We start from the raw sequence: 26,650 nt of genomic DNA, 5'->3' as shown, positions 1-26,650 counted from the left end.
GGTCACTCTGGATCTCTGGCCTCTGGTTCTGGATACTGCTCTGCTTTCTCTGGGTACAGCACTGCTTCTGGATCTTTCTGCACAGCTTTGATCTGCACGGCTCCTGGATGCTGCTACCACTGTTAGGTTTGCTGGATGCTGAGGCCTACTGAGAAGAGTTCTCAGTTTGTGGGTTTAGGCCCTTGCTTTGAGTTCTGAATCAAGTTCTTTGGAGTTTTAAAGTCTAAGTGTTGAATCTGGTATCTTCTGGATGTTGTATGGTCCGGCAGAGCGAGTTGCAGCAACTGGATTTGAAATGTCCTCTCTAGCTTCCAGTGGCTCTTTTTATGTCTTTTGAAAGTGGGTGTGTGTGCAGCATCACTAGCCAGCCCCTCTTTCAACTGCCCATTGGTCAAGCTTTCCACACTGCTTTGATTGGGGGGAGGAAATGTGTGTCATGGTGATGTTGTAGGTTTTATGGGTCAGAGGATCCTCCCCTGGTCAGTTTGCCCACAAATCTATATTTGACCTAAAGACATATTTCATAGGTACACAGTGGTTTGAAATTACATGCACCCATCACGTATCACATGAGGTATACTCTGTTCAAACTCTGTTGTTTCTAAGAGCTTGCATTCAGAAACGGCAACATTTTGCGTTTTTTAACTGGTTTTGCAATATTGGTTTTTCATTAAAAATTATACACATATACACGGCCTGTCCATACATACTCCAGTAAATTCCCATGTCTCTAGCTTAAACACAGAGTCTGTGGTATACATAAATAGCAGGGTTTTGCCCCAGTACATCACACAAATTCCCAACGCGTCTTAAAACGTGCACAGAAAAATCACAAGAATTATGGTATAATTTAAATAATTTTGACAGGTCCGCACCGTGAGTTATACATCTTTCTTAAAATCATATTCTGGCCAACAGGGGTGTGTCTTCCCAGGTCACATGGTGGAGAAACCAGTTTATCCAGTTTCTCCCAAGCTAAGAGGAAGCTATTTTACGATTCCCCCAATAAACCATCTGCCTGGGCCCTGGAAGGCCCATTGTTCAAGAGGAAGCCATTTATGGCATCCCAACAATATACCCTCTGCCTGGGTCCTTTGTTTAGTCTCTAGCAGTCCCTTGGTAATTCAATCAGAGAGGGGTAACCTCCCCTCAGAATGCAGCCAGGCCTGAGAACTGCTGTGGATCCAGTTTCACTCCAATTGGGGGGAAGTTGTCAGGCAGAATCCAGTTCCTTAAGCCAGGGCCCAGCTAATGTCACTTTTAGTTACCCAGTTTTCTGCATTCAAATAAAACTAACAATTTTTACATATTCAGCTAGAATGCTGATTCTAAGCTCAAAACTATGACATTTTAACAGTGACAAACTATGTGGCAGTCACAAGTCTGTCCCTCAGTTTATTTACACATTTTGATTTTTGGTAATTTTAAATCCAGTTTCAGTTTAAGCCGCTGCAGACCTGCAGAGCTCAGCCAGTCTTGTTATAAACCTTCAAGTCACTTCAGAATATAACTTTACATTGTATCCACCTCTCAGTAAGTCTTTCTTTGGCCTGCTTTGGGTTCATTTATTCAGTTTTACACAAAAGTCTGGTGGTTTTAAAACGCCGGCTTTTTGATAGTGGTGAGTACTGGTAATGCAACCATTTTTGGGATTTAAGAAAATGAATTCCCCACAGTTCTAGGTTGCTTTTGGCAATCAGCATTGCCATTCCCAATGGTTTCAGGCTACTGTGTGGGTAGTCCAATGGTGGTTTTAGGCAGTGCCCTTCTGTGGCCATAACATCGGCAAAAATGGGTGGCAGCCTATCCTTCATGCATTTCCCTGGGCATTTTCTGGAAAGCTCTGGCCATCATGATGTTTTCAATGCCAGTAATGCACAGATTTTTTTTTTTTTGTAGGGCTCGGATGCATGGGTAAAAACATCCCACACCTTTTACTTTGCTGGTGTTTTCATAGACTCACATACACAACGTTACGGTCTGTTGGCTTTTGTATAATACAGTTTAGCTGCTTTTTAGGACTTCAGTATTAAAAAGTACGGCAGTGGCATATCACATGGCTGGACGAGCTTTGAGTGTGTGTGTAAGTGGAGTGGAGCTTAAAATATGGTGAGGGGTCTGGAACCTAGGATTTAACTAGGTCCCAGAGATGACGGTTACGTGGAAAAGAGAGATAGATAGCCAGACGAGGTAGACGCTTGTTACCTGCTCTCCTTACTTAGCTTCCTCCCTGTAACTGGAACAATAATGCAAGCTTACCTTTTATACATACCTGGCTCTGGAGTGGTTCATGTGTCCTGCCTGATGATTCATGCCACCCAAGATCAATTTGTCAACGAGGTGTCCTGAAAGAACCCAGAGGAAGGGGAGAGGGAAGGAAAGCGAAGATAGGTGACGTCCTGATGCCATTCACCAGCCCTTGACGAGCGCTGACCATGACAAACCGGTGAAACTACAGATAGTCATGTAGCCATCAAGGAAGATGGCAGAGGCAATCGGTGCTGTTTAAAAGTCAAGGCCCAGCAATGGGGCATAAGTAGTCCTGGTCTTGGCACATGGAGAGGGCCGGGGAGGCAGAGCTGCATGAAGGAAGACAGCCAAAATAAGTGCGTACTGGTTGTGTCCAAGTTAGCCCAGTACAAGTAGTTGCTGCATTTGAGCGCTGTAGTGCTCCGAAAGCAAGGTGCGTGTGGGACATGTAGTCCGGTCAAATGCCTGAAGCACTGCATCACAGGTAAAATTATAGCAAGGCCTAGAGGTTTTTATTGGGGCAGTTGGCGAGGGTCTATTGGCCATTGGTGGTGCACGCTGAGTGAGGCCTTGCTTTTCAGACCAGCTATTCTACTGGAACGCACGCTGGAGAGCCCAGCTCGATTGTTCCTGCATCGGGATTGCAGAGAGGCTGTACTCACAGGCAAAGGACCTTCAAACGTTAGTGAATCATTATGATGTAGGCTAAAGCCAAGCATGTTGTAAAGGACCTCTGAATGTTGGTGAAGCATGATGATGTATGTGGAAGCCAAGCGTGTTCGTTCCGAGTATCAGATTTTTGTTGCCCCGGCGATCGCGGTTTAATGGAGCGGACAATCTGTTCGTATGCAGTGCAATACGCGGAATGAACATTGGAGCAGCCTTTACCTGAATACAATGGACAATGGACTAACCTCAGCAGCAAACTTATGGGTAATCTGAGGGACAGGACAGCGAGGTACTTTAAATTTAAGATTTCCACCAGCAACGCTGAAGATAACTATTCGTGTAAATTGCTGTTCAACTGGTTTATTGTTGCGCCGATGGCTGTCGTTTTTTCGAACTTTTTCTTCCTTGCTTTTTTCAACTGACACGGCACTGGGGCACTGGAAGAGATATTTAAGCTTCTTGCTTGCTGAGAAGAGTTCTCAAAGTTGTACAGAGTAGAATTAAAGTAACAATTTTAGATTACAGGCTTGCAGTGAATACAGTGCCTAAAGGTTTACGAAGAGCAGTGATGTAATGCAGTAAATGTATGGGGTGCTATCGGAGGTAATGCAGCTGCGCCATTGTGCTTATTGCTGCATTAATAGTGTTATGAAGCAAAACATTAATTGTGTGGTTGGCAACACATCATTTAAGTAGAAGACAGTATTTGAAGGATTGAGGTGATGCAAGTTAACGTGTATTGGAAGGAGCTTCCATGAAGTTACTGTTTACAATTTCAGTTAAGTGCAGCCTGTGCAAATAGTAATAGGGAAGAAATTATGCAAAGTGAATTGTGTGCTGTGGTGAATAGAAATGTAAATTATAATGCAGTTTTAGTGCTGATGGGTAGTAGATGAGATTTCAGGAAGAATGCAATTTAATTATGTTGCTATTTTAAAATTCAGAGAAGACATGCACAGAATCTGTGGAGTAGACGTTTTTGCACTAAATGTAATAATGAAGTATGTTATGCCATGTGGGGATGCTTATGAATGATTTGGACTGAATTTAGTGCACACTAATGGAACAGTGCCTGATCACCACCGTTTCCATGTGGTGTTGTACATCCCCAAATTATTCTACAAGTTCTTTTAAAGCATATGTGTCTGTGCAGTGTGGATGCATTTCGGAGTGCATGTCTTAATGTTATTATGCAGGTATTGTGATATATACATGAAGTTTTTTTGAGGGTGCGTTGTGTGTTAATGCGTGTGCATGTTATGAAGTGACATGTATGAAGCTAGTAGTAGAGGTGTGTGCGTGTTTAAGAGGTAGCACACATGGAGGTAGAGGTTGTGGCCCACATGCTGGCCAGGTGTTGCAGCATGGTTTAAACCTGTGTTTTTTTTATTCGAGTTGTGGATAACTATGGAACACAAGTGGAGTTGTAGCATTCTAGTCAGTTGAATCCTAGGTGGATAGTTTAATAAGCTACATGGGACACTAGGGCAAAGTGTCGGCTGAGATTTCCTGGAGACCGTTTATATATTTGTGGTTTACACATTATGTGTGGGTATGGGCCCCATAGAATTGTAGGGTGTGAGGCAGGCAGTAGAGTAGGTGCCGACATCTGTCTCCAGTGCAGTTTGGTTATTCGCTTAAAGTGGTGTTTTAGGAGCAATGGTTGTAGCCCCTAGCTTAAGGTCTGTGTTGCCAGATTGTGCCTTTTGAGTGTAGGTTAGTAGTTTCTTTTGGCACACTTTATCTCGACATTTAGCTGAGCAGTTTTATTTGGGCACACAGAGTTATATGCCAGTGTAGTAGTGTGTTTTGAGTTAAGTTTAGTTAGGTGGCATGTGGTCATGTTCTGACCCGTTGAAGCATCAGACACGGGCAAGTGATTTAGTGGAATATATATTTATTTACCAATTTTAAATGACATTTTTTTAGCAAGCACTAATTTTTTATCTTTTTGTGCTTACGTACAGACTTTGCACAGTATTTTGTCTGTGCATACCCTACACACCACACCTTTTGTGGTTACGTCACTGTTGTTTTGTGCTTTTTGTTTTGCTAGTCACTTTTTCTATTTTTTTCATTACTTTTGTGTGTTGGAGAGAAGAGGTGGTGTTAGTGGTTATAAGTGCTAGTGTCAATTGGTTCTGTCTAATAGTAGTTAGTTATTTTGTAAGCTCCATGTGTTGGTGATGAGTTCTTTGTGAATACTCTTAAGGATTCCTGGACGATAGAGTAGTTGCTCGCACTGCAGAGACTGGGGTGCTCTGTACTGTGGGTGAGGTTGTGCCTAGATGAGGCAGGTCTAGCGTTTGGGCGTGGCAGACCCTTACAGAAGGAGCAAGGTTTTGTATTGGGCGGTTGCGAGTGTTAGTGAAGTCTATTTGCTCTCTTGGAACAGTTTGCCCTCAGGGTGGCAGCCCTGAGGTCCTGCGGGGCAGACCAAGGCTTAAGGAGTTTATAGTTCCTCGGTGTGTTGTTAATCTTCATGTACATGTGGAGAGGGAGTTTGATCGTTTTCTTCTTTTGAGGAAGGAGATGTGTAGTGGTCTAGCACCTGGCTGGATGAGCTGTGTGTATGCGTGTAAGTGGAGTGGAGCTTGGAATGTGGTGAGTGGTCTGGAGCCTAGGTATTACCTAGGTTCCAGGAATGACTGTTGTGGAAAAAAAGAGATACCCAGAGGGAGTAGAAGCTAGTTACCTGCTCTCCTTACTTACCTTGCTCCCTGTAACTGGAACAATAAAGCAAGCTTACCTGTTTATGCATACCTGGCTCTGGAGTGGTTTCTGCATCTCTTGCCTGATGATTCATGACACCCAAGATGCATCAAGCACCTTAAAACTCCCCCTCACTCGGGAGTGCTGCTTCTGCTTTGGTTTAGTAGCGCAAGTTTCAAAAGTGATTTTCCAGTCACTTTCAGTCACATGCGAGTGTCTTACACTCATTGTACACTGCAGGGTCACACACAGGCTGTGAACTCACTGGGTAGTCGTGCTCTTCTCTTCCTCTCGCTACTTGCAGGAGAGTCCTTCTTTCGGCTTCTCCTGATGTGTCAAACCTCTAGTTTTCCGTCGCCCGCACCACTTGCTAATGGAGCACTCTGGCTCCTGAGGTTCTCTGGTGCACGCCAGCCACCAGAGACCTTGAGGCCGTCTGGTGCATGCCAGCCACCTGAGATAGCCCATGGGAAAGGAAAACTTCCTTCGTCTTCGCTTCCCGCTGAGCAGCTTCTGCAAACTTGATCGCCAGAGGACAAGCTTCCCTCTCGAATGCTTCACGCTGCTTGACCTCAGCAATCTAGGATTTGATGTACAGACTCTCTCATGACTGACAGCTGCTCCATGCCCTGCAAGGGTCCCGCGTCTTCTTTCTCTTCCAGCGGTTTGGACAAACTGCATACACCACGCTGATTCTGATTCCTGCTGCTGCTGCTTGTTCCTTCTCTCCCAGCACAATTACTTGCGTGCACTTGAGGGGGCCCTTTAAGCCTCTCAGTCTCCCTTAGGTGTGGGCAGTCTGGATTAATTAACTGACCCCTCCTATAATACTGCACCTCTTCAATCATCTTCCTTGTCCCAGTACATGGAGGATTATGGGACATGAAGTCCCTAATGACAAAATTAGGATTTCTTATTTCGTTTTCACTTTCACATTTCATTGTGTTCTTATATAACATGTTTTAAAGAAACATTGTGAAGATTAGTGGCTAAACCTGATTGAAATGGAAAAGGCATTTCTTTTAGGTTGCTGAATGTATGAATTCCTTTTCCATATACCTTTGGGTATAACAGAGGTCTTGCGTTTTATACATCTCTGGAGTTTTTAAAAGGTTTTTATTTCTAGTCTTGGGTTTTTCTGAGTGTTTTTACCTTTTTCTACATGTGGATTTTGTGGTACTGCAAGATGGTTGTTACAGCAAGCCATTAAATACTTTGGCATTACATCGATATCCTCTTCCGAGGAAGACAAATACTGTGTCTCATCCTATGGAATCCTCTCACTCCCCTGAGCCTTGTTATCTTCCAGGTTATCGTCCCACAGTACACCACTGTCAGGGTCAGGAAGCGTCTGCCTTTCCCTGGCCACCTGGGAGGAGACTTTAGGCAGGGAATTAGTGAGGGATTCCTAGGATTCATCACAGTACACAGAAGGCACCTTCAGAGTAGCACCCCATCTGTGGAGAAAAAATACAACCTACAATACTGTTGTAGTATCCACCAGAACATCCACAGATGCGCAGAAGCCCAAGTCAAAAAAGGTCCAATATCAACCCACCTGTAAGATCTGAATGGGGGCCTGATGGTCCAATGGGCAAAAAAAGCCACACAGAAGACTGAATCTCCAAACCTGAAGTCATAAGTCCAGAACCCAAAAATATGTCATTGAGCGGTCTGGTGCTGACAAGCAAGATGCAGAAGAGTATGCAGCAGATAGGTGTCGCTTTGAAAAACATAGCACCCTCAGTCAGCAACCACTGCTTTCAGCAACATCAGTGTAAAAAGATGATATAAAGGAGCCCAAGCATGCGTTGTACATTGGAATTCACTTACAGGACACCTTGTATGGTTCTTTCTGTATTTGGTAATCATTCACCAGCCACATAGGACTCATTCTTACAATGTGAACCACAAGAAGAGGAGGTGAAAAGGTTAGCCCTATGGCCTGCCAGGAGCTTATTTATAGGAACTCTCATTCATGTAAGCTATAGCTAATCGCAATCTCCTTCTAAAGGAAGGTGAGGCTATATGAAAAAGGTAAAACCAATAAGACCCACAAATAACTTTGGGAACCACACTTGCCCTGCACCCTCTATGTACACCCAGCAGATGTAAAAGTGGAAGAGACCATTACTGAAGGGGAAGATGTTAGAAGATGAAGCAACTGGTGAGTGGGAAGAGTATTGCCATGAATCCCCTTCAAGTCAAGGAGTCACCATGAATTTCCTAGATGGCAAAGAGCCACCAATGTGAGCATCACTAACTAAGGATCAATGGACACATATTGCCATCCTTATGTGAGCTGATGGGCGGTTTATTATCTGTAAGCAAAAAGAAAATGAAGAACACGTTTTTATAGAGGAAATTCTGGATGAACCAAAACCAATTACCCACTGCATTGCTGCAATGGACTCCCTTAAAAAAAAACAGCGGTTGCATACTAGTCTAGCTCCAGCAGTGGCCAGATATGCCAATGGCTGCATTGAAAAGTATAAACTGTCACCAACTGAAAGCCAACTCCTTAGTATTGACTACTACAAGGAACAGATGTGCCATTGCTGCATCCACAGCCAAAACCCCCATTGACAAGGAAAGCAAACGTGTATATATACATATATATATGCCATGGCCAAAAGATGGCATTCACTGCAGCATAGAACATCTACATATCCAATATTACTGGACCTCTAGGCTGTTATGCCTGTGCAAAGTGGAATCAAAATGCAGGCCTTTGTCAGGCTAATGCCTGAGGATGTCCATGTGCAACCTCAGGCAATTGGCCAGAGGGTTAAGTGACCTTAACCACCACAATTAAGAGTCATCTTGATGCGGCAGAAACATCAGGGAGATGTGGTGCTAATTCTGTAGTGATCAAGAGTTGTTCCTGGTTACTGGGTTTTACCCTGAGATGCAAAACACATTGCTTGATCTGCCGTTTGGAAGAACAAATCTTTTCTTCAAAGACCTTAATGAGGCCGTATAAAAGGTCAAACAAAAGACTGAGACGATGAACGCTCTCAAGAGGCTTTCAAGCCACCCATTCTCCCAAAGAGGTACAACACAGAAAAGACACCTGCACATCATCGGTCCTTTCAAACTGTTCCAACACCCCACAATACATGGCAACAAGGCTAGCAGGGGTAAATTCAAACCCAATAGCACTTGGACAATACCACCTTCTAAAGGTTGTTCAATGAAAAAACAATGACTGATGGTATATGCCATGGTATATGCATCTATACAGGTACTTGTATAGATGCATATACCACATCAAAAACACACGGGGAATGGTACCAGTAGTTCCAGCTTTTATGGACGGGTTGAAAATGATTTACCCACCAGTCTCTATTGTTAAAGTGGTCCCAATCAATAATTGATCATCAATAATAAAACAAACTCAACTTAAAAGTGCGCGAGAACACCCAGCTTTGTTCAAACATGAACGACTGGCGGAATATAAAAAAACATTCTCAAAGATTGTAATATAGAACACAAGCTTTTAAATGCAAAACCCGTCCTACAAGGCATCATGGTTAGTGATAAGAAAACATATTTTTCATTGGTTAGTTGGATATAATGTCTATACATCCTATAGGCAAAGGCTACTACTATTGGTATTCTTTAACTGATGGCTCATCCTAAGGTAGTCCTACTAAACAATTGTTACACTTCATACTACTACCTTATTGGTTGGCACCATGCCCTGGTAGCCAACCTGGCAGACAAAATTCTAGATGGTTGGTGGTTTGCTCATCCGACCTTAGGCAAGTTAATGTGATGCCAGGATGCGTGGTGAGGAAAGAGAGATGAACTGCTATGATTCAGTTTGAAGATGTCTTCTCTCTTCCCATTCCCAAACCTGAAACCATTATCTACCAACTTTCTCATCGCCTTGGTGCTGTCCCTGTGTCAGACTGCACCACGGAAATAGCAGGTGTGCTGTCTAGGTAAGCCAGGAATAAATCATCATTGTTCAGATCATGTGGTAGGGGACCTCTGCTCAGAACTCAGTTTTGTCCTTTTATTGAGTGTTCTGCTATTCTAACCCGTGTTTGTTGTTCTGTGAGTTTATTAAGAGGCTTCTTCGCATGATAGCTGGTGAACAAAAATCTATCTGTATTTTCTTACTGCTACCAGTAGAAACTAATTAACATTTCGAGTTACATGCTGTGCACTTCTGAGAAATGTTATCTAGTGGTTTTGATTCTCTGTTGGGACCCCTTTGCTTAATGGCCTTGCCGCCTGAGCGGAAAGTCTGAATATTGTGTGGCTTGGGACTGTATGCAAAGCACTTTGAGAATCCCTTATTCAGGTGGCCAAGAAAGGAATGACCCTCTCTTATCCCAACCCTAAAGGTAGACAAACAGGGAAAGATCACCTGGGTACGGGAGCCCCAGGGTTATGGTCAAGATGATGCCCAAAGGGAGATGCAATATGATACTGAGCGGTAAGAGGAGGAGGGTGAAATCTCTGAGGCCTTTGTGGGCTGTGCCACATCTGCCCCCCTTCCTCCCATGGAATCTCTTACCCAAATCCATTGACCCATTTGTATATAACCGATCACCTAAGATCTAAAGCCCACTTGCACCCAAGAATTGTCTACCCCAGAATCCCTGTTCTCCTGTGTCTAACCTAAAGAACACGGGGTACTCTTTTCCCCATCTTTCCCCATCCCTCTAGTTATTCTGTCCCAAGCACCCAGTTTTCCCCTGACAAAAAAATGACTGTTCCCACATTTCCCTCCGTTCATTTCACGATCCCAGTTATTCTAGTTTGCCCCACAAACTCAATCATTCTTCTTCCTGTCCCTCTGATCATTATTATCCTCACTCCCAACCTGCTGAGGTAAATTACTACAGTTCCCACAATCCCTTATGTTCTATTCTACATCCTGGTCATATTAGTCCATTTCACAAACTTTCCCTATCACGTCCAGTAAGATTCTCTGACACTCCAACCCCCACTTTCCAATACGAAGACTATAATTCCTGATAACACCTTTACCCAATGTAGAAAACAACAGACATGTAATAAGACTATTTACCTGACATATCCCGAAACGAGGGTCGGACAAAGTCAGGCAATGGACAAATCACACACTCCTAATGGCCCTTCCTTCTCCCCACAGGGATAAAAGGTGGAGCAAGAGAGCGCAGTATGAGAAAGGCAGACCGCATGACGAGACAGCTATCCAGACCCGGCAGTTCAAGAGGAGGAGAAAGGCAGTGAATATCGAGAGACTGACAAGGAGAGACACGTTCTTGGCCTTTCCGACGCAGACATACGAAATTTCCGCAGAGGGAATCGTAAGACCGAGGGCAATAGCCCATGTGTGCTGCAAAAGATGTCAATGGTACACGGAACATGTCGACACTGATACACGGGAGTGAAGGAAACTCCTGCTACCATGGTACTAGCTTTGACTCCAGCTAAGAAGAAAGCAAAGTGGTTCATCACAGCCAGTGAGTTGAGGGGAGAACCAAAAAGAACCGGGCTATGGTGAATGAAAGTGGCAAAGTTGAGAAAGTTCAAAGAACTATAAAAATGTTGAGGGGAGACCAGCTGCAGAGGGAACCAGCACCCGTGTGAAGGAAAACTGCAGAAACCAGAAGGCCGTAGGAGAGCCGCCAACTTGGTTCAAAGTGGTGATACAGGAGGTCAAGCAATATCCCATACAGTTGAAAGTCTTTTACCTACGAACTTGAGAAAGCAAAGGAAGTAAATCCTGCAAACAAATGTGAATGTGAAATTGGCAAGTGTAAATCCGGAAGAGGGACACTGATGAGAAGGGGGGGGGAGTCTAAAGTCCCAAGAAACAGTGTGCTGATAGACATGAAACCGGCCGAGGGATGTCCACTATGAACTGTTTCAAAATACATTAAGAAACCCAGGAGAAATGCACTGTCTCACCTGTCATTTGGAGTCTGAGCCCGAACGAGGGCGAAACCAAGAGACGCTATAAGATAGGAGAAGTACACTATCCCGATTGTCATTTGGGATCCAAGCCTGGCCAAGGGAGATCCAGTGGTGAAACCATCACCCAAAAGTATTCTGAGGGGTCTGCGCCTAGAGAAGGGGAATCAGGGGTGAAGCTGTCACCCGAGAGATATATGAGACAGAGCTTTGAGTTTGTTAGATGTTTTGTGAATCCATCAGGCCCTCGGAAACCAGAGACTCAACCCCCGAAGTCCTTGATGTCAATGAGGACTGTTTAGGAGTCAGTGCCCGTAAGAGGTGGACCCAGGAGTGAAACCATCACCCAATGTGAACTGTGGAAACATACCTTTATTTTGTAGAAGGAACTTTTGTTTTATTGTTTGAAAACTTCAGGCCCTCGAAGGCAAGAGACTTTCCAGAGAAACCAGACTTGGCCATCGAGGCTCCTCATAGACTTCGAAAGAACTGTCGACTCATGCTGGGAAAGCTCGAGTGTGTGCTGTGCTCCAAGATCCCACCTTACCCCGTGCTCAAAAGGGGGGAAGAGAGACCCACGCTACCTCATCCTGATATATTATTTGAGAACACTTCTTTCTTTTTTCGAAAACTATCCCACAGCCTTTTTGTATTAGTTGTAAGGATTGGATTGGCAATAGTTTTCTTAGTATATATTTTATTTTGACACATGCCACCAGGACTGCCTTATTTTTAATTTGATGGTCGACGCTTGCTCCCATCTTAGATTTTGGTTTAGGTTAGGCGTTTTTCCAACCTGCGTACAGTTTTACTTTGAACTGTGATACCTTGTGTCTATCTTACTTGTTGCCACCATGAGCTCCTCACAAGCCCTATCAGGGTATGCTGCAACCTTTTCCTAAGCTTGTAGGTGCTCACTGCGTTTAGGCTCTACTTGTGTGGCACAACCTATTCTCCTCTCTATGGCAGTTGCGTTATCCCTTTAATGTTTAAACTGACTGTTTGTAGGTCACTTGTCAGCTTGTAGCTGCATTCACCGTTGCAAATGCCCAGGTGTGGGGCCAAATCATGTGTTGATTTTATTTGCATCATAATAATATCATAGCACAAACTTGGAATCACATCACTATTTACACAAACTCATGCTACCACCTTTTGAATCTTTGTACATTTCCAAATGGACTTGCCTCAAGCCAAGGGTAGACTACATGCTCTCAGTATAGGAAACTTTGAGGGCTATATACAAAGACAAAGCGGAAGGGCTGCTTGGCAATGTATGTGTAGCATGTGAATCTAAAATGGATTCACAAGTCTCAGCAGACATATGTTCCTCACTATTAATAGTCTTCTGGAGTTTCTTTCTGCTAAAGTCACATGTGCCCACCCACCCTCCCCTCATTATGGGGTGCAGGAATACATGTGCATATAATGTATGTTAATGATGTATTTAAGTGCTCTGCAGTGATTTAGATAATGCAAATGTAATTCCTTCACAGTACATGCATCAGCACACCGTACCTTACTTTTTGCACATAGGCTTTTAGGGATATTCCCTCCACTCTCCATGCCATGATCTCCTTTGACAACTTGCCAAGTCTACTGACAGTACTCTTCGATATCAGATAATGAACAAAGTTACAGAAACTGAGATGAGGAAGAGGCAAGGAGCAATGATGATTGCTCTCAATGAGAAGCACCACCAGCAGTCGAGTAGCTGGAAGAATCTGATTAGCCCAACATGGTTTGAAACAATGCTGGGAGGAGAAGTAGAGTTTTCCGTCTTCTTACCTAGCTCTGGTGAGAATAGCCAAGCAGAGGGACTGGGAGTACAGCAGCTGGTGGCAGCACAGGAAACTCACTGCTTCGGACGTGGGTCAGAACAGCCAGAGGAAGCAGACGGTCTTGCAGAGTCATGAAAGGCCTGGAAGCACCGTGCAGAGAAGCTCACAGGTCAAAGCACTGCCGACTGGATGCTGAGAAGAGAAGAAACTACCAAAGGGAGCCAGAGGTGTGGTGGAAGCGGATGAACAAACTAAGTGCTCCACAGACCCGACGACAAGCCACAGACAGAAATGGGAGACACAAGGGGCACCGACACCGCTACTGGGAACCGATAAGCGTGCTCAGACGGACGAGGCCACCGATGCGCTTTGAAGGTTTATGTGTAATGAAGGAAACCGTATGAGAGCTGGGGTACCTTGAGCAGAGTAATAGGGCCTCTTGGCTAATTTGATTGCAAGCTAGAAGTCCATGAGAAAGTGTCTGAAACCCATAGCCACAATGGAAAACATACATGGGGAAAACAGTGTGGCAGAAAGAACGAAAGTGAAGTGAATGTTAAAAGACCTGGCAGGAGAGTATACCAGGCATAGCCAAGTGGGTGAAGTGGACTTTAATGAATGTGGGAAGGAACCTGGCAGAAGACTATATACCAAGTGTTTCATGAGTTAGAGAATCCCAAGGAAGACCCATGCCCTAGGATTCTAAACTGCAGGGACTGTGGATATGAGAGAACCTCTCAGGAGAGTATACCAGGTGTTTTGCGAGTCTGGGACCCGCACCTAAATTGCATCAAGGAGCTATATGAAAGAACCGGGCAGGGGAGTATACCAGGTGTTGTTTTGTGAGTCAGAGAATCCCAAGGAAGATTCATGCCCTTAGGATTTTTGGTTTATGTTGAATGTGAAAAGGACCTGGTGGAGGAAGATATTCCCCCTGGAATAAATTGAAACACCAAGAGGAGGGGAGTTATCCTCTTGAGTTAGATATTGCCCCAAAATGACAAAAAAGAAATACTGAATGCTCGTTCACTTGCGTGTTGCGCTGGGACAAAAAAAAATCGAATTCCATAATGCCGAACATGGGGAGCGTTGTCCCCCGCTCCTCTAGTTCAGCATTATGAGCTTCGGGGGTTGCAAGGGTGTTCCCTGCTTCAATTACATTAGAAGTCGGGGACAATAAAAGAAAAAAAGAAAAAATAGAAGAAAGGACCCTGTGGTCCCAGCTCCTCCAACCCACGTTGGTGGGAGGGAACCGACCGTTAACCCTTACCGCCTGATTACGAGGTCCCTTTGCGGGTTGGTACTTTAACGCCTGCTTTTTAGCAGGCGTTAAAAACCAACCCGCAAAGGGACCAGGGTGCTAATTACGGTACTGCAATTTGCGGTACCGTAATTAGCACCTTCCCCATTCCCATTATGCCCTATGGGGCAAAAATGGGAATGGGGACGGGCAATGGGGGAAGGGGGAATTACCGCCCCTCCCACCTTGGAATAGGGCAGTAATTCCCCTTTCCTCCAAGGTGGTGCCGGTATTTTACCGGCATGGACCAAGGTGCTAATAGCACCTTGGTCCACCGCCTACCGTGTAATGAGGCCCATGTCCTTTACACCTTACAGTTACTTTTAGAATGCGAGGGATAGGATAGGATAGGGTTTCCGGACACAGGACATTTTTGCTTTGGACATCTTGACAAAGGACAGACCTTTAGTTTTGGTCGAGGTAGGGAAATACCTCCTAGATCAGGGACAGTGAGGCATTTCCAACCACTTTATCATTTAATAAAAGTGTATGGAAAACACCACGAGTCCTCTGTGTCCGCATTTCATTCCTGGCTCCTCGCACTCCCCATCCATGTCATGTCTCCTCTTGCAGCCTCCTATTCACGTGAAGCAGATGGCAGGACTGCAAGGAGTGCGGATGGGTGCTTTTGAAAACCTAATAGTTTTCACCCTACCTTGAAACCTTTGTTCTAAGCAGTCTCAGGAGTCTGCTGCTGCATATGTGTTCTTTATTTCTGTGCACCTAGCAGAGTCCACCGTAATCCATTTTCATAAATAAATGAACCCATTTGCTTTTTGTGTCAGACTATTTATTTGCTCATACTCTTTGCAAACCATTCTGCTACTCTTCAGCATTACCTCAATAGGTTACTGACTTCCGGGAATAGGCAGCAACTTGTTGTGTACCCAGAGGTTTCTGAGCCCGGGGATCGAACCTGTTTCTCCGTGTCGTCTTGCTTCCAAGGCGAGCACGTTGCCGCTGAGCTATCCTCCCGAGACAAATGGGCCGGCCTCTTTTTAGAGAATGTGTTTCCAATCTCTGTTTCCTGGGGGAATCTGCTCTTGCTGTGTATTATTGGCAGTTTTGTGTTGTGTTGTTTAGTTCGTTTACCAAAACAGCACTCTTCAGCAGTAGTCAACCTGCAAACTATATAGATGGGGATTTACTCACACACTCTGCAGTCAAGTTGCCTTTCGGGTACATATTCAGTTGCAGGCTCTCACAATGAGCAGATTATTCGAAAGCACACTAAGTGCCAAGGACGCGTACGCTTGTCCTTTTTGCATAGGCTTCCATAATAGCCTGGCACTTAAGGGGTTAAGCAAAATCTTCAGTGTTGACAATATACCCAAAGAATGTTTGACAATCCAGTCACATGAACTTTACACTTCATTTTGGAGAGAGGTTTGGGATGCACAGTGATGGATATTTGAACCATTACAAGTGTCCTTTAAAACTCCAATCTATCCAATTTTCTTACTTCCTCCCCAGTAGACAATGGGCCTCATTACGACCCTGGCGCTAATGGGTTAATGGCGCCGTAAAAGACTGCGGCGCCGTTAACCCATTAGCACCTGATTACGAGGTCCCTTTGCAGGATCCGACCTTAACGGCTGGTCTACACCAGCCGTTAAAGTAGGGACCCGCAAAGGGACCTTGGTGCTAAGTATGGTACCGCAATTTGCGGTACCATACTTAGCGCCTTCCCCATTCCCATAGAGCCTTATGGGGCGAAAATGGGAATGGGGAAGGGCCATGGTTCAATGGGGAATTACCACCCCGCCAACCTTGCAATGGGGTGCTAATTCCCCATTGAACCATGGCGGAGCCGTTGCAACACTGTCACCAACCATGGTGCTAATAGCGCCATGGTTTAGCGCCGGTGTTCTAATGAGGGCCAATAAGTGGGCTATAATGGATGGAGTCATGTTATGATTAGCAGCTTCCCATCTGACGTTTGACCTTTGGCCTAAATGCCTTTCTTTTTAATGTTCTGTTATGGGTGTTTTATAAAGCACAACGAGTTACCTGAGGGTGTCTTGGCTAAAAGTGACTGTATGTGCTCAGTCATCAGCTCAGATGCAGCTAAAAGAGTCAATCAAGTAGGAAGGGTTTGAGATGTCCTGAAAGGGAGGAGACGAGATGTTCCACAGAGGGGACCAGTCAGTGAATTACAGATTCTGGAGGCCTTAATAGGTAACGTATGACCACACTGCCTTTCTTTCCGATATTTCGGAACAATACGTTTCCTGTCAAGAATGGGTCAGAAAGCGCACTTGGGACTATACAGGAATACTTTAGACACTAGAGGAGTAGCTGTGGGATGATGGAGCCTTGTGTGAACCATGCCGTGCTTTAAAAGATAATCTGCTTCTGCAGAGGACGGTAGTGCAGGGATTGGAGCGCTGGGCTAATCTGGCCATGTTTCCTAAACTTCACTATCAGTCTGAGTTTTATACTTTCTGGAGCATATTTCAAAAGTTCAAGATAACAGCTATTTCCATAATACAAGTAGGAGGAGATGAGGGAATTTATAACCATTACCTGGTGAGAAAAAGAAACTGGAGAATGTGCCTGATTTTTCTTATCATTAAGCACATTTTATTCAAAGAGGAGATTTGGCTCTTTATAGTAAATTCTGCTCAAAATAAATGCCTAGAAAGAATCGGATTAGGGCACGGGGCGGACGAGTTTGACCAGCAGAGAGGGGTTCACGTGTTCGGTTTTCATTTACCAGCAGGATTTCGGTTTTACTGGGATATATTTTTAAGGAGTTGGCAACCATTCATTCTTTTACGCAGGCTAGACAGCATGTTGACATTGCCAGCATTTAGGTGTATCACAATCTGGGTGTCCTCGGCAAAATTACAAAAGGAAACCTCCGCTTATCGCAGAAGAGCCATCAAGGGATGGATTTAGAGGTTAAGAAGGATGGGGACAAGGCTGATAGCTTTGGGATGCCACATTTCAAAGGATAATATTGGGACAGATAGGGACTCAGAATGCCTTGTCTGGCACTTTTCCCCTTTCCTCTCGCCTGCACTTGCACGATCTCAATGTCACTGGGCCTAGTAAGATCGTTGTCTTGGCCACCCTTTTCCCCCTCTCCTGCCCCCTCGCGCTTTGAAACACTTGTGCATGGGCACGCTACAAATAAAATATCATATCATATACTTTATATGATGTTTGGAATCCCTAATTAGATGGTCTTTTGCGTTGTACATTGACCAGTATGTCAAAGAACGGAGTGAAATAACTATTTGAGCTACAGCTGGAGACAATGCCATGTTCTCAGGGTATGGCTCACATTCTCCTTTTAGAGAAATGCAAATTATGCCTGTGCTGTTTCTTGCCATCAGACTTCAGTGCTTTTCAAGGAGCAGACATGTCAACTTGTGCACCGGTGTCAGAGTGCTCTGATGACCATGTAAAATAGGTTTGAATAGGAATACCAATGCGAAGTTCACAATCTGCCTGTCGTTTATTCTGTGGCATTCACATGGTTAGCATGTAATGTAGACAGTAGACCATTTGTCTGAAAACCCAGTGATGGTGAAAACATGACACATAGTGGGTGTGCAGTCAAAAAGTCGAAAAAATAAAGTTGAATAACAAAAATGTCAAACAAAATGTCGAAAAAAAATGTGAATGTTTTATTTTTTTGTTTTTTTTGGGTTTCGTAGGTAAAATAAAAGGGGTAAAATAAAAAAAATACAAAAAGGGGGGTTGGGGGAACCCCCCATTTCGAACAAAAAAAAGAAAAATAAACATTCAATTTTTTTTTTTTTTTGACTTTTTGTTTTCGAGATTGACTTTCGAAAATATGTAATTCTCCAGCATGGGGTCTGGCATGGATTCACATGCTCATGAATATTTCCCGTCGTCAGGCTGGGAATCCTCGGTAAAGAAAAAATCAGTATCAGTTTCGTTTCTGATCTGTCTTTCTTAGTAGTAACCAATCACTGATCTCTGGGTCATACTGCCCCCAGCCAATGACTGCCCTCTCCCTAAGCCCCGCCTCTGGCAGCCATCCTCAGATTTTTACCGCACGCTCAAGTGTTGGGAGTCCTCATGTTTAGCTCTCGAGTTTTTTTGCTGCGTTTTCATGCTTTTTCAGGAGATTTTCTCATTTTTTCGCCATCAACTACCCCAAATCCCACCTGGTCCCATCGCAGATAGCACTGTTTATGGGAACGAAGCTCGATACAGTGGGGCAATTGGCCTCCCCTTCAGAGGAAGAGGACCAAGACCATCCTGGGCAAGGTGCGGCGCCTGCTAGCCATGGACGTGGCCAGGGTGAGGTCCATCAAGTCCCTCCTCGGGATGATGTCCTCATGCATCTATCTTGTACCCCTTTGCAGACTTCGGATGCGTCCGCTACAGGAGTTCCTCGACGCCCGCTGGCTTCAGGCGAGGGGCTGTTTCGAGGACAGGATCCATCTCGACAAGGAGTTCCGTCGGGCGATCTTATGGTGGGGCATCCGTGCTCACCTCCCGACAGGCACGGAATTTCAAATCCCGGCGTTTCTGGAGACGGTGATGACGGACGCCTCTCTGGAGGGTTGGGGGGCCCACACCGGAGACCTCCACGCAAGAGGCCTTTGGCTCCCGGAGGAGAGGTCTCTCCACATCAACATTCTGGAGCTCCGAGCAGTGTTCTGGGTTCTCAAGTCGTTCCTTCCGTCCCTCAAGGGCAAAGTGGTGAGGATCTTCACCGACAACACCACCACGATGTTCTATATACGGAAGCAAGGAGGCACCAGATCCCCAGCCCTATCCAAGGTGGCCCAGGATCTGTGGCACTGGGCCGTCGCCCAGGGGATGTTTCTGGTTCCCTTCCACCTGGCAGGAATAAAAAACACCATCGCCGACTCACTCAGCAGGGAGCTGCGCTTGTGCCACGAGTGGGAACTGCGCCAGGATCAAGTGGATCGACTCTTCCAACGATGGGGCAAACCCCAGATCGACCTGTTCGCGATGAACTCCAAGTGCCAGAGGTTCGCCAGCAGGTTCCCACAGCCGAGGAGCATGGGCGATGCTTTCTCGTTCCCTTGGGACGGCCTGTTTCTATACGCGTTCCCTCCATTGCCGTTGCTGCTCTGCCTCATCAACCAGCTCAAGAAGTCCAGGTGCAGGATGATCCTCGTCGCACCGGCGTGGCTGAGCCAGATCTGGTTCCTGGACCTTCTGGACTTGTTAACGTCCCAACCAGTCAAGCTGCCGGCGGACGCTGATCTTCTCTACAGAGAAGGAGGCGCCATTCTCCATCACGACCCACAGTCGCTGAACTTGCAGGCCTGGCTCCTGCAGCACTAGAGTTTGGAAGGTACGATATCCCGGCTGATTGCAGAGAGGTTCTTGCAAAGGCCAGGGCGTCCTCAACTCTCAAGTGTTACGGTCATAAATGGAAGAGGTTCTCTGTCTGGTGCCGTGCACAGAAGATTAACCCTCTGCGGATTACGGCCCCTCAAGTGCTGCCTTACCTACTGTCGCTGGCCAAAGCTGGACTGGCTCACGCCTCCATAAAAATACATCTGGCTGCCATCTCCCGATATACCAGGACTACGGGACGGGCATCCTTGTGGTCTCATCGCCTGGTGAAGGAATTTATGAAGGGACTATTCCGATCATTCCCGCCGGTGAAGGCTCCTGCCCCTGCGTGGGAGCTTAATGTGGTGCTGACCAGGCTCATGGGAGCCCCATTCGAGCCTATGCATTCGGCGCCTTTGAAGTTCCTGTCATGGAAGACAGCGTTCCTCGTGGCCATCACCTCTGCACGACGAGTGGGAGAGATTCAGGCCCTATCTTGCAAGCCTCCATACTTGACTTTTCATGACACGAGGGTGGTGCTGAGGACGCACCCCTCCTTCATGCCCAAGGTGCCGTCGGACTTCCATCTCAACGAGCCCTTGGTGTTACCAGTTTTCTTCCCGTCGCCTTCGACGCCGGCCGAGAGGACTTTGCACTTGCTGGATGTAGCTAGAGCGCTGAAGTTCTACGTGGACCGCATGAAAAGTTTTCGGAAGACGTCACAACTGTTTGTGAACTTTGGGTCTGTGAATCAAGGGAAGGCTCTCTCGAAGACTTCCATTTCCAGATGGCTCACCAGCTGCATCATGCATTGTCACCGGTTGGCAAACCAACCGCTGGCCGGCCGTCCGAGAGCCCATTCGACCAGAGCGATCGCTGCTACCACGGCGTTCCTGTCTGGTGTGCCCCTGCTGGACATCTGCAGGGCTGCTACGTGGAGGTCGACGCACACCTTCACAAGTTTCTACTGCGTCGATCGGGACTCCAGGGAGGAGTCCAGGGTCAGCCAAGCAGTGCTGTGCAACCTGTTCGCTTAAGGTGAGCCTGGTGAGGAGGTAAAAGATGCTTAATGTTGAGTTGTTGTATTGCTTAATGTTGAGCCTGTTGCCACCTCCCGTGGTTGTGCATGTGTATACTGATATGTATTCTTTTATTCATGAGCATGTGAATCCATGCCAGACCCCCTGCTGGAGAAGGAACAAGTTACTTACCTGTAACTGTTGCTCTCCAGCATGGGTCTGGCATGGATTCATATGCAAACCCTCCAACCTACCCCTCTGCGGCTCTTCACTTGGTCATACTGCCACTTGGCGTGCTACCAAATCTGAGGATGGCTGCCAGAGGCGGGGCTTAAAGAGAGGGCAGTCATTGGCTTTGGGCAGTATGACCCAGAGATCAGTAATTGGTTACTTCTAAGAAAGACAGATCAGAAACGAAACTGATACTGATTTTTTCTTTACCGAGGATTCCCAGCCTGATGACGGGGAATATTCATGAGCATGTGAATCCATGCCAGACCCATGCTGGAGAACAACAGTTACAGGTAAGTAACTTGTTCCTTCGACTTTTTGATTATAAACCCACATAGTGTTAGACAAAATCAAGTTTATTCAGAATTTAAACATTCCATCAAACTGCATCATAACACCTACTTATACACAACTTAATCACCCACAATTTCATTTGTTATGCAATATAAAAAACACGTGTGCGTAGGTAACTAAAACATTAAAAAGAGGTTATCAAAATATGCCAACTCCTTAAAACGTATATTATTAGATCGTATCTTTACACATAATATCTTATGAACGGAAAGGTCATTAATCAACAAGGCGAGCAACTGGTGACAGTGCACAGGGAAAGCTTTTATCAATTGGTTGCTTTTAGAATGTTGGTTCTCATGTGCAGTGATGTTTTCAAAAACGAGAGCAGTGATGAAGCTACCAATGGTGTCAATACTTTTAAAAGGTATAATAAGGCAGGTCTGCATTGTTTGAAAGCCAACGGCCTGGGGACAGGGAGCACGAAGTGACGACTGGCTTAAATATAGGCTGGGCAAAAGAAAAATGAAATGAATTAAAATTAAATCTTCAACATCCGCCTTGCAAATTAGACATGTCCTATTGTTTACTAGTTTCTTTCCCACTTCGCAGCAATCCCGTTTTAAAAAGATCAAATTAAATCTTGCACGGAAAATGATTCGAACCTCCATACGCAAGCCACATAAAGGGCTATAGTTGGCGCTATATAGGTTTCATAAAACGGGGAGCGGTTGGTTCTTATAGCTATTGGAAAAGCTTTGTATAACCACAATTTCCTGATTAATCTTGGATGCCTGTTTGTCTGTATACATGTACTCGTGTTTTATGTAAAGACCTGTGAATGGTTCTTAGCTGGGATTTGTGTTTTTTCTTCTTCTTCTGAACAGATGAGGTGCCCTTTCAAGAGCAATGTGCAGTGCAATGTGAAATACTACACATATCGAATGCATGTTTGTTATCATGATTGTTTGTTTTGAATGTTGTCATTGGTAAACACATTGGGGTACATCTTTGTAATGCTGGTCTACCCATAAATGTAATTTCTTTTCTATTAGTTTTGAAGAAGTCTATAAGTTTCAAAGACAAATCCTACGAGTGAAGGATCGTGATGAGTTCCCCATGATTCTTGTTGGAAATAAAGCAGACCTCGATCATCAAAGACAGGTAAGAGGGTGTCACGAGCACTAGTTGGTATGAAAACCCATGGTGCTGATTTTATACATAGTGGTGGTGGTGGGGGTGGGGGGAAATCAATGGGTAATGGGAATCGGATGGTTGTGTGCACATTGATGCGCCTGCATGCATTGTATTGAATGACCAAGATGGATTCTACTAGTAATGAATTCCCTCCATAGCAATACAATGTTTAGCAGCATAGCATGTGTAAGCAACCCTTGTAATGAACACATTGCCATTTTCACTTTTCACTTTTAATGCAAGTGTAAGTCAGAAGCGAACCTCTAGAAGAAGACAAATTGCCAACTCCCTGAACTCTGTGTTTGAAGTTGAATTTCTCCCTTTGCTTTGGTTCATAGCAGTGTGGTATTCTCAGTATGATCCTAGCCAACGTGTGTTACTGGAGGAATTGAGTGTAATTACGGTAGAAAAGTAGGGAGCCAACAAAGAATTTAGGGTGCAATTTGTCATTATACTCATTTTTTTTTTGCATAGAGTGGCTTCACTGGAGCCACGTACAATAAATGCAATACACATAATAACACGACGTTACTTTTATGTAGCGCATTTTTTAATTTTTTAATATTTTGTGTTTGGCGAACATGCGCCTTTACAAAACACCAATGATTAGTACATATATACCAAGGCATAACATAAAAATAAATATGAAGCAAACGAAACAGCATCAGAGTAAAAAACGGAACAGAAGCTGCGTAATAAAATCAACATCAACGTCAAGTAGAATATCGAAACGTGGTTTGACCAAGTGCATACAACTAATATACGGACGCTGCAAAGTGACAGTATTGAACATCAAGATTGCATAGAAGAATTACAGAGAATATGAACTCAAATAAACAGCAGATGGGTCACAGGACCCGATCCCGAGCACAACTTTTTTATATAGCCTTAATGTGATGGGAATTTGTCAAACTAGGACATTGATGTGGTGAGTTAGCCCTGCTGGGATTCAACAACGACACAAGGCTTGATTCACCAGTCCAGTCTTGAACTGTGATTGCTATTTCGACCAGTTTACAGTTATATGTTTGAACCATCTGCTCGCACCTGTTCTGCTATGTGTCAGTTAAGAGTATATCACTCTTAGAAACACTGTTTTGAAATGAACATTTACATAACATTTTGGCGATGTTTTTCTGAGCTAATTTGGAACCATTTATTGTTAATTTATTATGATCTTTGTTAATGGCCATTTAAAAGAATTTGGTTATCTTAATTTTGATTTCATACATACTTTCTGTCAATATGAGGTATAATCAAGTGCACCCTCATAGTGAATTGAGGACAATCACAGCACTTGCGTGAATGTAGTTTTGCTGTATAAGTAATGCTTGTAAGTTGCGACCGATGAAGAGCTTCATAGACTAAGGCCCTTCACAGCAGGGCAAGTACATGCTGCCCATTCAAAATGTTAACAATGTGATTATCAAGGCAAACATAGCTGTAACTGAATTAACTAAACTGGTGCTTTGCTAGTCAGATTGTGAACGAGGGTGACAATTGGTGTCAAATGTAATGTTTTGTTCGTAAAAGTGTCACCTGCCTACTGTTAACTAGCCTCCAGTTCACTTTACATAGGCTACTTGACAAGGCACTGAATGACAGTGCATTATGGTTTGCTAAATGCTGTTGGACCCCTCTTCAACAGCTTTGAGGTATCCCCATTATTTTGCAAGGATGAGAAACCTAGACAGTGCTAGAAAAGCCTTGCTCTTTCATAGTTGGTGCAATCCCTGACCATCAACAAGCTTCCTTATACCTTCTCTAACACGTTATAATTAATGTCTACTTAGGAGTTAAACTTATAGAATCAAACCCTTTTTACATAAAATAGGCCCCGTTTTGTTATTAAATAATAAACTCTTATATAGCGCACTGCTGTTGCTGGAACAGTGCTAAGTACAGGGCATCTACAGCGTTAGTGATCCAGTCAGTGTAAGCAGATAAACCCATCCCATCTTATTCTCGAAGAATTCATACTCTTCACAGGGCGTATTCACATAGGCATCTCTTGCTGGTGAAGTTGGGTTGGTACTCATAAGAGGATTACATTTGTGTTCACCCCCATGACACACGTGGGCGAATCTGCGTTTTTGATCTTGGTGGACTTCTAGCCACTAAAGTGAAAGCTCAATCTCCCAACCGAGGGAGAAAGGTGTCAAACTTAAATATGAACACATTAACAACATCAATAACTTAGGGATTGTAAATTCCTCATGACCAAAACGTAACAAATGAGCGACCTCCGCAAAGTGAGGTGGGGAATTCCCTTCCCCAGTGAAACAAAAACAACTTGCTTTGTTTTTTCCATCCAGTGGCCTCGCCCCTTGACATGTATGGATTTCTTGTGGGGCAAGCTCATCCAAAATTGTATTCTGTCTAGGAACCCCACAGGGGTAGATCTATTTTCCCCAGGCTAAACGGAGGCTATACCCTCTCCATTTAATTAGTGGTCGGTGTGTTTCTAGTGACAATGTGCTTTACTGATCCACGGGTAAAAACATAATGATAACAATTTGATAACTGGGTGAGAAGACACACATCTCATCTGATTTAGAATTATATTCTGTAAAAACGAACTAATCAAGTATACAGAGCCCTATATAACTACTTTAGATGATGCATCTGCCATCGTATTTTACCTTGTACACTTCATGTGACGTTTGACATCAAATATGTTGGCAGGCTCTGTCAAAACCAGTTGTCTGTCAACATTGGAGTCCTTGCCAAAAGAGCAAGTAAAATATTTGAAGTTGTCTTTTAAAAAAAACTATTACAGAAGTGGCATTTGGCAAGTGGGATACATAACATTGAAGCACCTGCTGTGGTAGGTCAAAAGAAGGTGACAGAATAGTTTGTCATATTCATCAAGTCGGTTATTTAAATAATAAGAAAATGGCCTGTCTATCTCTATTCTATGTGCTTCTCTGCTTAACAAAACTAACTATGGTGCTTGTCGCCAGTAGTGAAGTCCAAAAAATAAACCATCTGTCCTCCATCTCGAAGCTAATCTATACTGGCCCTACCACTAAGAGAAATCAACAAAAAGTCGAGGAGAATGACTCCCCTCTCAGACAGGACTTTTTAGCTCTAGTAGGTGATTTTTAAATGGTTCTTGGCTATTTCTTGGATTAATTTCTTTAGTTCTTCAAGGTGACCTTTCCACCTTTCTGTCATCCCTTTTCCTTTTGGCGATGAACTCAGTTTCCTCGCTGTGTTTGGATTTTTACCCCTTAGGTCTCTGATTTCTTGAAGTGTCTCTTTAATGCTCCCTTTGCCCAATACTTTTAACAAACTGAATTATCTTTCCTGATCTTGGCTCTCTGTATTCCTCTGGTTCCTTACTTCCTTCTGACATGTCTTGTATGAAATTTCTCTTGGTCCGTTGAAATGACTTTCTCTTTGTGATGAATATAGCATTCGCAATCACTGGGATGATTCTTTTGTTCGATTTCTGTTTTGTTGTACTGAGGGAGATAGGTTCCACTATGATTCTCCTCTGTATGGTTATTCTCCCTCTTAAGGACACTTGTCCATTCAATGAGATGAGGGGACTGAGCCCCTTAGTTATTCTCACTATTATGGATACTTGTTCATTCACTGGGATAAGTAGGCTGAGTGGGTCTGTGCTCCCCGTATCCTTCCCGACTTTCCCACCTCTCCTGTTACCTTCTTTTTCAGAGGCTAGCATCACCATGGTCTTTCTTCAGGATCTGGATGACATTCAGATTCATAACGGCTCCTGCCTCCATGCAGACTCTTCTAGGTTCTTCTTTGTGGCCCTGCAGAGCCACGGCTTTAATGGTGCTGTAATGGTATCTGCGCTGTTTCTGGACTGAACAGTCCACCTTTCACAGGTCATGCCACCGCTCACTCAGTTCTTTTTTCCTTACGGTTCTTTTATCCTGCACGGCTCAGCCCTCTGCTTTCTCCGTGCCTCTTGGTTACACCCTCTGGCCAGGTCCTTCGACAGAGGATCTCCCTGTTCCCAGCAG

At 44.5% G+C, this 26,650-nt stretch overlaps 1 protein-coding gene across 1 annotated transcript in view; it reads left to right on the top strand.

Moving 5' to 3' along the window:
- Nucleotides 1-26,650, top strand: part of RRAS2 (RAS related 2) — a 301,207-nt gene that overhangs the window by 243,217 nt on the left and 31,340 nt on the right. The window contains exon 4 of the mRNA XM_069623733.1: nt 22,514-22,622. Within this exon, the coding sequence (XP_069479834.1) occupies nt 22,514-22,622 (109 nt within the window). The remainder of the gene's footprint in view (nt 1-22,513; nt 22,623-26,650) is intronic.

Source organism: Ambystoma mexicanum, chromosome 11 (assembly GCF_040938575.1).
Source record: "Ambystoma mexicanum isolate Mex_15411 chromosome 11, UKY_AmexF1_1, whole genome shotgun sequence".
In the NCBI taxonomy this organism is placed as follows: Eukaryota; Metazoa; Chordata; class Amphibia; order Caudata; family Ambystomatidae; genus Ambystoma; species Ambystoma mexicanum.
This window is presented reverse-complemented; position numbering and strand designations above follow the sequence as displayed.